Here is a 13,367-nt window from a genome sequence, read left to right on the forward strand (position 1 = left end):
AACTCGTGATTTTTTTTTTTTCAAACAGATGTTTCAGAACACATCAATTAAACATCCTTAGTACATTTATAGTAACGACGTGTCATTTGTTATGGAAGCGATAGCATAAAGTATATTTTAACGCGTGAAATTGATGATGCAGAACAATGTGACGAATGTAAATAATTCTTTCTGTTTTATGACTATTTCAAATGAAAACTTCATTTTCATATCGACCAGTTTAAAAGAAATAATTTCATAAAATATGTGCGGTATTTGATTGAATAGAAGATGTAGGAAACTGTACGTAATTTGAATAAAAAATATACTTTGTACTTCAAGCAATGCTTGGTAAATCCTTCAAATTATGTTTATACCATTATTTCGGAGGTATATCGTGCGTCACATTATACACGTCGAATTTTGTTTCTTTTAATTACCAGATACATTAATTTCGTCATATATTTTTCTGTTTGTTTTCTCTTCTTTACACGAAATTATTGTACAAAACAAATACAGCGTTGTATTGGTATCGCAATTAGTGCCTAATTGTAATTGAATTAATAGCGAGATTACGCGTACGTATCACTGACTCGCAGAGTCTCGAGTAACCTTTCTGCCCTCATCGAGCAGAATTCCAAAACACATATCGAATATTCATCTTTTTCGTAAACGATCTATTAAAATTATACAAAAAAAAAAAAAAACAAAATATAAAAAAAGAAAAGAAACAAAGAAATTCAAACTTTGGATAATACACTGCTATCGTTACAGCAGCACAATTATTGTTCAAAGTTGATGAAGTTCGAATAAATCTTCTTCACGTTTTGTACGAAACTACAGACGAGCATTGTGTCCACAACGTTTAAAACGAGAACAATGGAACGCTGCAGTTATGACGATTCACAACGATACTTTTATCGTACAATAACACTTCATCGATCAACTAACTTTCGTGCTTGTAGAAACTGTAAGTTTCGACAGTCTTCTTCTTTTTCTTCGAGAAATAAGCAGACAAAAAAAAAAAATAACTCAATGGCGCACCTTCATTAACCAATAACACAAACGTTCATTATGTATACACTCATTTTCTCTTCTTATGAAAAAATGCTTTTCCTTCCTTTTCTTTCCAATGTTTGCATTTTTCATTCCCTTCAATAGGAGGTCAATACACCCGGAGGAGTAGGTACAACAACGGTGTGTTGCGGCACTACAGGTGGAGCAGGCGGTGCGAGGGGATGTCCGACCAGAACTGCTGCTGCCGGAATTGGTAGAACACCGGATTGAGGAATGGCTGATGGGGTGCTGACTTGCGTCGGTGGCCCTTCCGCCGCATGCTTTCTCAAGTGTCTTAACATGTTACCCTTCTCGACGAATGTTTTCCCACAATCGGGACAACTGTGCGGTCGTTCGTCCGAGTGCGATCTTCTGTGAGACACTAAGTGTCCTTTGCACATAAAGTCTTTCGGGCAAAGATCGCAACGAAATGGTCTTTCAGCGTTGCTTCCTTTATTGTGCGAACGCATGTGGAAAAGTAGATTGCCCTTCAACGGGAAGCTTTTGCCACATTCTGTGCATACGAATGGACGTTCACCAGTATGACATCGCATATGATTTACGAGATGCTCCTGTAACAGAATATCGAGGAAACTACGGTTAGGATTGTTTTAATGTAATACTGATAAGAGCTTTTCACTCTTTCATCATGGGCGACAAACATAGTCAAGTTTAAATGGGTTTATTCAGCTACTCGAAACCGCTGTTTGAACGTTAAGGAACTATACAGTATTTCTGTACACGTACAAGTTACCCCTAAATTATTAGGAAGAAAAAACTAAATTTTTCGATATGCGATACATCAGGCCTGAACGATAATTTCTTTCTTTTTTCATGCTTCCACATAGAAATAAATATAAAGTCAACAGACAAATGATAAGATATTTGAGCAACTGAACCATTTCCTTGGACGGTCTTAGTAAATTGTACTAATATTATTAGATTATTAATAAAGTTTAGAGACAATGTATGCGCTATCGATAAAACAAGTCTTTTTAATGAAACTTCCGTCAGGAAGTAACATTACACTTGGATACATATTCCTAAAAATGTATGGAAAGAATTCCTGGGTTGGAGGAATCAATAATATAAAATTTCCAACTAACGTTCAATGGACCTATTTGATAGTATTATAGATTACAGTTTCTTAGGGGGGAAAAAAGAGGAATGGATATATAACATTATTTGTTATAAATGTTGCTGTTGTAAGTAACAAATTTACCCGTGCGGTTTGTAATGTGTTAAGTAATATGTTAAATAATAGTATTTAAGTTGAAACCTACCTTTCTTGTAAACGGTTTAGAGCATACGTTGCAACAATGCGATGAATCTCCGGTATGTTGACGGAGATGATTATTTAGATGTTCTTTCCTGGTGAACGTTCTCTGACAGAATTCACACCTGTGCGGTGATTCGCCGGTGTGGATTCGCACATGATTCGTCAAATGCTCCTTACGAGTAAATGACTTGGAGCAGAAGTGGCATCGGTGTGGCGATTCGCCTGTGTGTTGACGCACGTGATTTGTCAAATGTTCCTTCCTCGTGAAGGATTTGGTGCAATACTGGCACTTGTGCGGTGACTCACCCGTGTGTTGCCTGACATGGTTCACCAGATGATCCTTCCGTGTAAATGCTTTTGGACAGTACTGACAGCGGAAGGGCGTCTCTCCTGCGCACATTAATCAATGACGTCGCAATTTTTACTTTTCTCTCTGTCCAACCACCATATCTTATTTACGAGAATTGATTCGGACGATTTTATGCGATGCAACGTATGGATGATGAGGTGTGCATCGAAAATACAATTTAAATAATAGGATTCTTAAAAAATTCTGCGTTTGCTTACTTCATTCTCATTGTCCTTTTATTGTTTAAACTACTTCATGTTTCAGATCGTAGATTGGATTTTTCCTGAACTTTCAAACAGGTCATTCTTTGACAGAAAAATATAACACAAGTGTGAATTTTCGTATTAACATAAATGTAATAATACGAAGCAAAATGCAAAATTTATAGGTAGGTAAATGGGTAACTTATCTAAGTTTCACAACATATAATATGTAAAAGTGAAATTCTTTGCAATTCATATTGTACACAATTTTGAGTATTAAAGATTGCACTAATTTAATTGTGAGAGAAAGCACAGAAATATTTTCGACATCGTCACACCCTTACGTTACATCATAGAAATATTAACTCGTTCAATGGATAATATTCTAACCTCGTATATTCAATAAAACTATTATAATTTCCACATGATAATTAAAAGAAAAAAACGAAACAAAACAAATGAAACAAATTAGTATAAACTGTTATACCACAAGTATAAATCTCTTTACGTTAAACTAAATCTTATTAATAAATTTTGCCACCTACGAAATGAAATGAAAATGAGAATGATATTATGTACAAATTTCTGACCAAAAACAAAAAGAGTGATAATAAGTCGACTAGAAAACGTCTCTAGAAACGCAGAGGCATTATGAAAACGTTTTATACAGCGAGAAGGCTCTGAAATAGTTAATAACAAGCATGTATGAGAGCGGTGTATTAGGCAGAACAGTAAATGTCTCTATGGGATTCGATGAAATGGGACAATTGTGATCGGTTAAGCTAATTGCTAGTTAGACACAATGTGACTTGTTATGCACGAACGGTGAACGTATTATACCAGGTATATTGTCGTAAATAAATTTTCATCAAATATACATATGACACACACGCACGTATGCCTGTTCCTTTCGCATGCAAATGTGCAAGTCATAGCTAAATATCATGTAAAAGCAAAATTGAGACTCAATATGCATTCGAAACCAATATGCTCTAGAACGATTATTTTTTTTTCTTTTTTTGCGTAAACGAGACATAAGAAAATGTTCAATTTAGACTTGGACAAGGACACGAACGATACTCGGTGTATGGGCCACTACTTGTCAAATCAAACAAGAATTGCAACCGTAATCTTTTTTTTTTAAACTCACTATTCATTGGTACTCTTGAGAAATTAAATTGTGTAAAATTTTAGCTTTCTATTTCGAACCGTTTTCGAGATATTTAATAGATCAGCTTATTACCAGTTCTACTACAGAAGAGTTCACAATTTGGATTGTCCAGCCTTCGTGTTCTCACGCCTTTTTTTTTTTTTTTTTTTTACTAAGAAGTGATTTTCACATTGCAATTCTTCCATATAAGCCAGCTTTTTGAAGTTGCCCATTTCACAGTGGATACAGTTATCGGGATATTCACTTCTGCAACAATTTCTGGGGTTGTTTTGCTTCTGGTTCGTTTACTTGTTATAACAATTTCACGATTCTTTACTGGGATTCTCACTTTAGATCTTCCAATTCTTCTTCTAATTTAAGACACTGTCAGAACAAATTTCTGAACATTATAATCCAGCGTACCCCGATTTAATTGCAATTTGTCTATAACTTTTACGCATACGATGGAAATTTGTTCGTTTTCGGCATATCTGTCGATTATTCGCATTAAAACGCACTGAAACGATCCTCTCCACGTTAACACTGACGAAATAAATTCACAAATTAGACCAAAAAGTAATTTCTAGATAGAAGAAACTCCGTAGGTAACTGCGTGCGTGCATTATAATGTATTACAATACATTTGTATTAAAAATTTCGGGGGAAAAAGCTGTATCTAACTTTGTCTTTACCTGGGGGTCAGTTTTATGATTTTTTTCCATGTAATAATTTCTGTAGCAAAAATTTTACATTCGTAGGGAATACTATTCTTCGCTCTTTCGTGGAACTTAATGGAGATAAAACAGATGTGAAAAGAAATAATAAATATTTACCGTAATAATATCAGAAAATATACATACATGGATGGGCAAATACGTTTGATCGGCAGTGTGTATTTGGAAAAAGTATTCCTTCAGCTTGAAAATAGTAACAGATACAAAGAATGCTCCTTAACACGTTGAGCGCGGAGCCGATTTCGCTCTGCTTCCCGTTCAGGCGGCACACAGCGGCCATCACTTTGCGAGCTGTTCGGTTATAGAGTATAAACAGAAGATAACAAATGCGCTCACACGGCATTCAGACGAAGAAATACCAATCTGGGTTGATAGAAGAAGTGTTCATAAATTACAAAAAAAAAAAAAAAAAAAGATGTGCATAACATTTATTTTTTAAATACGATACTGCCGGTCCCACGGACCGACGCCACCCAAACGAAAAGTTCACTGTCAGTCCGCACGGACCGACGCCGCCTAAACGGAAAGTTCACTGTCAGTCCCCACGGACTGACGCCGCGCTTAACGTGTTAAGCAGAGCCTAAATATGGGACATCTTGAAAATTGTTTATGATCGAAAGGTAAAATTTTACACAGCCTAATTTCTGAAGACTATCGATAAACGCGGTGAGCTTTAAAATAAGTTTGTATCTTAAGATTGTAAGTTTTAAGCAATTTAATGCGCAACATGGCTTGTATAATAACACGCGTATGTGCGTGTGTTATATGATGTGTTACATGAATATGGTGACTCAGTAATGATTGTACTTAATTTGTGTATTCTTAACTTAATATGATTTTCTAACCACGTATAAACTACTACTCTTAGAGACAAATATTACAATCGATTGTCCGTGAAATGGACATCTGCCAACCGCTCTCACCTGTGTGTTGGCGGATGTGGTTAACAAGGTGTTCCTTTCTGGTGAACGATTTGGAGCAGAAGCCGCATCGGTGTGGAGACTCACCCGTGTGCTGGCGAACGTGGTTCAAAAGATGCTCTTTTCGCGTGAATGTCTTCGAGCAGAAATCACAGCGGTGCGGCGTCTCACCCGTGTGCCACATTATGTGGTTCGTGAAGTGCTCCTTTCTCGTAAACGACTTACCTGTATTCGCAGCAGTAAACAGAACCAAGAAAAAGAAAAAAAAAACACATTAACACACATTGTATATATAATGCCAATAAAATCTATAAATATCTTTGTATCAGTTATGTAATACTATTTTTTTTGTTGAATATAAAGTGTAATTCTTTTAAAATATATTAATTGTAAAAAACAGATACATAATAATACTAACAATATGAAATTATATCCCTTTAGCCATAATTAATATTATATAGAATAGATACACATGGGGTACAGAAGTTACTATTCATATGTACCAAAAATAGATTCTCTATAGTGCTTTTCAGTTAAATCTTAATAATGAAATCTATACACGCAAAACATACGTATTTCCATTGTAAAAAATTTAATGGAAACACATGTTAGAATTTAACGATAATAATGAAATATTGAAGGTGCTGTCAAGATGATTATCAATTTGTAACACGTGTTAATAAGGTGGGTACACCACCCTGATACGTCTACAAATAAGTAAAGTTTCAGAATTTTTTTCGTAGGTGAATGAAAAGTTTCAATTTTTTCAGAGGATATAAATGTAACTTTCAGCTTTTTTCTCTAACATTTAAAAGGTAAAAATATTACACAATGGAGGAGTTATTACGAAACTTGCTCTGCTAGAACATCAATTGCTGGCCGCAATCGTCGGTAAGGATTGGAACGTCTGAAATAAAAATTTTTTTTGATTTATGAATAAAAATGCATTACTTACAACGTAGCGTACAATTTTTTCGATTATCTTAATTATTTAATTTTTTAGGAACGTTCAAAGTTAATTTTTTTTTAGCAAAAAGTGATTTTTCTTCTTCAAACTGCCGCCATTTCTATAATAATTACGCTTTTTTTTAAATCATACGCTATATTATAAATAATATGTTTTTGTTTATAAACCAAAAAAAATTTTTTATTTCAGACGTTCCAATCCTTGGCAGCGATGGCGGCCAGCAATTAATGTTCTAGCAAAAGAGGTTTCGCAATTAGCAAATAACTCTTTCATTTTGTAAAATTTTCATTTTATTAAAATTTGAGAAAGAAACCGAAAAAAATAACATTTATATCTTTTGAAAAAATTGCAACTTTTCATTTAGTCATCTATGAAAAAAATTCCCAAACTTTATCTATTTTTAGATGCCTCAGGATGATGTACCTCCTTGAATTTTACTTGATACTTGTATTTTTTCTGTATATAGAAGTCTAAATAATTAAAAATAAAATTTTTTTTCAAAATTCTTGCAATCTTTTGAATTTTGTTATAGTTCATTATAACGAATAGTATAATAAAATTAATTGTATGGAACCCAAAGTTTCATTTACATTATTAATCACCAAGTAACTATATATTTTAAATATTTTGAATATATATCTACATAACCAAACAACAACATTTCCAATTAATGTTTTAAGCTTGTAGTAATGTACAAACAAACAAAAGTATAACACATTTAAAGTATAAGTTATGGTGATAAATTAACAAAATTAAAATTCAAATAAAACCGACAAACATACCATACTTGCATAACCCGGAAAATAAAAGTGTATCTTGATGGTAGAAGTACGTGTTCGCAATATGTACCAACCGCTTAAATTTACGAAATAAGTCATGACATTGGGGTTTATGTTAAAATGCAGACGTATGGAATGCCGGTAAATGACTTGTCACCTGTAGCGGCGACCACCAATAAAATAATAAGTAAAATTGACCAGTCAAACGCACTGACAATTCGAAGGTTAGAAAGACGCTTTTCTGAAGGAATGCGCAGCGACCGATGACATGATGCGCGATCAATTCTCTGTGAATTTTATTCCATCCCAGCCTCTCTTTTAACGGGTGTACGTAAAAATAATTTGCGGTAACTTTAAAATCTAAGAAAAAAGTATTCAAGACTCAATGGTAATTTTTTTTGGTTTGTCACTCTTGTTTTTGTAATTTCAATTTTTATATGCTACTTAAATGTTGTATTTGTCAGAAGCATTTATATTAAATAACATTATAAATTCTTTATTGAAGTTCACTTACTCAACTTTGTAAGTAAAGATCACTTAGAATTTATTACAATGCATATAATTTCACTTAAATACATTTAGATTTATGAATTTAAAGATAGTCTATTATTGAAAATGTTTTTATAGAATAGATTTTATAGTTTCTTTTGCATATAAAATATGTTAATGTATAATTTTGCTGAGTGTACATGCACTAATATGTATACTTAAATTTACGAATTGAAAAATTGAAAATAATATCGAAAATTTGTACAGCATACTTGTTTTCTTAAAAAGTTACTAATTCACAAATGATTTCGTTTAACAAAGATTAATAAGATAATATAGTATAACCCTTTAGGCTAACAATTATTAAACTATTTCATGAAAATGCTAGTTTACATTATATAGTAAGTAGATTCTTTTCAAATTTTTTTTATTAACTTTCATTTAGTATTGTAGTATTATGATTCATTTAGTACAGAACTGACTTTCAATTTGAGATATTTTACATTTTAAACTCTGAATTTGAAATATTTAGTTATCAAACAATATTTAACAGTTACAACTTATCTTGTCAAAATTTACTACTTTTTACTAAAAATTTCAAATGTTACTAGAAAGTCTGACTCATATGTTTACACAGACTTGCACTATTAACATGATATGTAAAACGGTTTTAATAGTAGAAGCATAACTTGTACTAATGAACAGCATATCAAAACTTTATTGCTAATTTTAACTTTCTATTACTGATATTCTAAATAATTCTAACACTCTAAAATATACTGGAATCGGAATTATTGTATTTGAACTGCTTATTTTATGTGCATCATTAAACAACAATATTATCGTTTTATATATTTGAATAATTTCCTTTTACAGTTGATTAGATTAAATCAACTAAATTTTCATTTAATTTCCTTTATACAGTATTTAAGTATTCAAGTGTTACTAAATTTCAAATGTAATTTCTACAATAGATACACAATTTAATAAAGATTTTTATAAATAAATGAATATTTTTGTAAAATTACTTTTATAACTAAAAGTGCAGACCCATGTGAATAAATTTATCTCCTTGGTATTTTCCAGGTATTGTCAAGTCAAATAAAATAATAATTTGATAATAATAGTAATAATAATTATAATTGTAGAACCCATTTTTTAATGGGTCAATGATCAAGTACACCGAAAACACTGATTCTCATTTTCCGCACACAATGTGTTACCTTATTTTTCGAAAACTAGGTCTAGTGCATTCAAACTCTTTTGAGGTTTTAGTACTACCGGTATAAGGGATTGAATACATTGTAAAAAAAAATTAATTATAAATATTTTAAAACAATTACTATTTTTGAAAATAGAATTTTAAATTTAATAAAATAACACGATTTTTCTAACGAAACTCTATAAACAATAATTGACTCATTTTTACATACAATAGTTCCATTACTATTTGATATCAGTAAAAAAAAATATATCAAAGGAAAAGCAATTTTTTGTTACCATTAATTTCAATATTTTCTGAAATAATTGAAATATTCAAAATAATTTATTACAAACTAGTAACGAAAATAACATTTTCATATTCAAAATAAGTGATCTCTAAACCTTATAAAAATGGCATATTATACATACTACTTCAATGATTTCATAAAAAATATATTCATTTAAAAATAGATTATGTGCACATCAGATAAAATTGTACATAAATAGTATGACTTGCATGAATATTACATTAATGAAAAAATAGATTACGTACCGCATATTTCACAGCGAAATGGTGTATCATTGGTATGTGAACGCATATGGTTTGCGAGATGTTCTTTACGTGTATATTTCTTGCCACAAGCTTGACAATGGTGAGGAGTTTCTCCCGTGTGCCACATAACGTGATTCATAAAGTGTTCTTTACGAGTAAAACTCTTTTTACAAATATCGCACCGATGTGGTGTTTCACCCGTATGTTTACGAACATGATTTACCATATGTTCTTTTCTCGTAAACGTCTTTGAACAATACTGGCACCTAAAATATAACATAAAATTACTTTGATTTTAACGTTATTTAAAATATTATTAATCTCATTCTTATTTGAAATTAAACAAACAGTCGAACATTTTCATCAATCGTGTATTACATAACACTAAGAATTTAACAGCTTTTAACAATTTACAATTTAAAAATGAGATATATAGCACAGAATGCAATTATTTATAAATTGAAAATTGAAAACGTCGATATGAAAAAAAAAGATTAAATTTAATATATTTCATGAAAATTGTAATTAAGGAATCTGTAGAAATCCAATGGTTAAAGAAAGTAAACTGCCAAGCGACGGGCATATCGTCTGCAGCAGTATATAGTTGTCACAGACATGTACAAATCTACCAGTCAGACGGCTCGTATACGTCACAGGCTATGTGTTAAGTTGGTTAATCTACTTAAGCTATAATGCATAAGAATAAATGTATTTACCTATAAGGTGTTTCCCCAGTATGACACCGAGTATGATTATCCAAATGTTCCTTTCTTGCAAAGCTTTTCCCACATACAGTACAGTTATACGGTTTATCAGTGGCATGTCGCTTCATGTGACGTTCCAAAGATGGTGCATTTGCAAATACATGAAAACATACTGTACAAGTAAACATGGATCCACCTAAGTGACATTTTCCATGTCGTGTCAAGTCGTTTGCATTTAAGAAGGCCTTGCCACATACCTAAAAATTGTATTAAATTATAAATATAATAAATGAAATTGAAATGCAACAAAAAACTAGTATTTATTATGTACCTGGCAAGTAAAGGGTTTCTTTTCTGTATGATATCGACGATGTACAATAAATTGATAGCGAAATTGAAATATTTTTCCACATATTTCACATGTATAGCTTCCTACTGACACAGGTGAAGCACTTGGTCCGGGAGTCGCTTCACCATCACTTGATTTAATATCGAACTTATTTAATTGAACTTGTTGCACAATTGGAGTTCCGTTTTGTATAGTGGTAACTGTTTGAGTAGGAACTGTACTTCCAACTAAGGTTGTACCAGCTGCTATTTCACTTTGTAATTTTCCAAATACTTCATGATATGCTAAAAGCTGATTAATATCCTCGACATTAACCTGTAAAGTACAAGAATTTTATATAAATATTGAACATTTTATTCTATGAAGTGCACCATAAGTATGTTACTATTTTTTACCTTATACATGTTTTGCACCATTTCAACACCAAGTGTTTTTGCTAAATCTTGCTCATTTCCAGCACTGATTTTTACAACTGAACCATCAGCAGTTCTTACATCCATCATATGTCCTCCTGGTTTCAAATCTGGCACTTGGAATCTGCGCAAAAATTATAATATTGATCGTATTATAAAATTATTGTACTTAATAAATAATTAAACTATTTAAACATACTGAGTCATATTTAGTTGGCGTAGTTCTTTTTCCTTTTCAGGCTTTTCCGTACTATTTTGGGTTCCACCTTCAGTGGAAGAATTTCCACTAATGTTTACACCAATTTGTTGTTGCTGCTGCTGCTGCTGCTGTTGTTGTTGCTGCTGCTGCTGCATAACATTTTGTTGCAAATCTTGGGATGTTTGTAATTGAAGATCACATTGAACTTGACAGTGAACTTGATTATCACTACAACGTTCAGTTGTGCAACTTCCACCTTCATCTTTCACTTTATTATCATCTCTCTGTGCATTTTGATTATGTGCAGTTGGTCCACTATTCTGAGCATTTTGATGATTCTGCATTTGATGATGAGATTGTTGCTGTTGTTGTTGTTGGGGTTGTTGCTGCTGCTGGTGCAGCTGCTGTTGTTGTGCTGCCTGCATTTGCTGCTGCATTTGTGCATGTGCTGCCTGTAAATGACTGACACTGGCAGGTATGTGTGCTCCATCTAAATTAAGGCCTGGTAGAGAAACTGGTATCTGCTAAATAAAATACAAAGGAAAAATATTACTATATTCCTTTTTCTTACATAGATTAATTATAGACTTAATTAATTAGTTCAAAGTATTCTTAATTTAGCAATAAAATATATTTTATAATTTTTATTTCATAACATATTGCAAACCAGATTATAAACACAGTAGTATTGAAAAGTAAACAGTATCAATTTTATTACATATGTGTGTCTGTGCCTGTTGAACATATGAGCAAAATTTGTTGAAAACCTCATCAGGCACCCTGTATATATATGTAATAAAATTCATTGTCTCTACCTCTGTCTCTCCTCTCTTTTAATATTAATTGCAACAATTAGCATACATTTATGTACAATAAGAATAGAAATTAAAATAAGAAAAAGTTTGACAAAAGCCATATTTTAAATAAATGTGAAATTGCAAGCATTCCATGTGTATTATTGCAATACGTAATTCTGACTACCTACTCACACTTAGATGAGGTTACATACAATTCAGTATATTACCATAACTCCTGCAAATGGAGGTACTAAACCTGGATCATTTATAAGCTATATTCAATAACTAGTCATTGCATACCTCTAAGTAAACAAACCTGTGGATTTGGTTGTAAAGAACTATGATGACTGGTACTGCTAACTGAAGGTTGGTGATGATGGTGTGTAGGTGTTGACTGATGGTGCGAACTGGAAGTCAACGCCATTTCTTGATTCAATGAAGAGGCTGGCTCTTTGGAAGATGCCTCTCCACCTCCACTACTCCTATGTGAGGAGTTATGGTGGGAATGATGATAGACCGAAACCTGAGGTAGCGGTCCAGGAAATAGATTGGTGAGGACCCAATATTTAGCTACCGAGGAGGCTAACGCTACGGCTGTACCTACACGCAGGTCCGTGGATGAATGCGGGGTACTTCCTACATTGCCAAGACTGGTTGCTGTAGCCAAACCACCTGGGTATGAAGGACGACCACTTTGACCCGCGTTTACATCCTACCGATATATATTCAAACATTTGTACAACATTGATAGAGCATGCAACAGCATGCAGCAGGCTCAATTCCCATCAACAAATGCGCTAGTTACCAAATTTCAGTAGCAGTACAAGGCCTATAAATTAAACTTCAATGAGTTCGTGCAACCACTGTCAATATTATTGATTATTATATATAAAATTTATGTCATTAGAAATTAAAATACAGTTAATGCTAAATCCAATTTCACACTTATATAAAATACATGCTATAATGTTAACATCTTATGTTTGTTAAATATTATAAATACACTACTACACTATTTATAACATTCTATTTTTTTAAATTTAGAAAATATATTCTACAAATATTTATACTGTAAAAGAACAAGCTGATAAATATAACATATTCAAGCAAAAGCTACTTTGTTTAAATGTGCTACAAGCTAGTAACTTAATTAGGAAATGACGTAAGTTTTACGTAAATTTCCATCATCTACATATAATTTTGTTTTATACACAAATAAATAAATATTATGCAACATTGCATAA

General features: G+C 32.3%; 1 protein-coding gene across 5 annotated transcripts in view; it reads right to left on the minus strand.

Moving 5' to 3' along the window:
- Positions 1-1,015: 1,015 nt before the first annotated feature.
- LOC108571956 (zinc finger protein 184-like) overlaps positions 1,016-13,367 on the minus strand; it is a 13,850-nt gene continuing 1,498 nt past the window's right edge. For 4 of the 5 annotated variants that reach the window (XM_017934112.1, XM_017934114.1, XM_017934113.1 and 1 more), the window contains exons 3-11: positions 12,440-12,835; positions 11,327-11,850; positions 11,110-11,251; positions 10,697-11,029; positions 10,378-10,622; positions 9,662-9,927; positions 5,674-5,895; positions 2,319-2,704; positions 1,016-1,607 (exon numbers count right to left, since the gene is read on the minus strand). In XM_017934112.1, the coding sequence (XP_017789601.1) occupies positions 1,134-1,607; positions 2,319-2,704; positions 5,674-5,895; positions 9,662-9,927; positions 10,378-10,622; positions 10,697-11,029; positions 11,110-11,251; positions 11,327-11,850; positions 12,440-12,835 (2,988 nt within the window). In that variant the 3' untranslated portion in view covers positions 1,016-1,133. The remainder of the gene's footprint in view (positions 1,608-2,318; positions 2,705-5,673; positions 5,896-9,661; positions 9,928-10,377; positions 10,623-10,696; positions 11,030-11,109; positions 11,252-11,326; positions 11,851-12,439; positions 12,836-13,367) is intronic. The other variant, XM_017934117.1, reaches the window with a different exon arrangement.

The sequence above is a fragment of the Habropoda laboriosa genome, unplaced genomic scaffold (genome assembly GCF_001263275.1).
Source record: "Habropoda laboriosa isolate 0110345459 unplaced genomic scaffold, ASM126327v1 scaffold67, whole genome shotgun sequence".
Classification (NCBI taxonomy): domain Eukaryota; kingdom Metazoa; phylum Arthropoda; class Insecta; order Hymenoptera; family Apidae; genus Habropoda; species Habropoda laboriosa.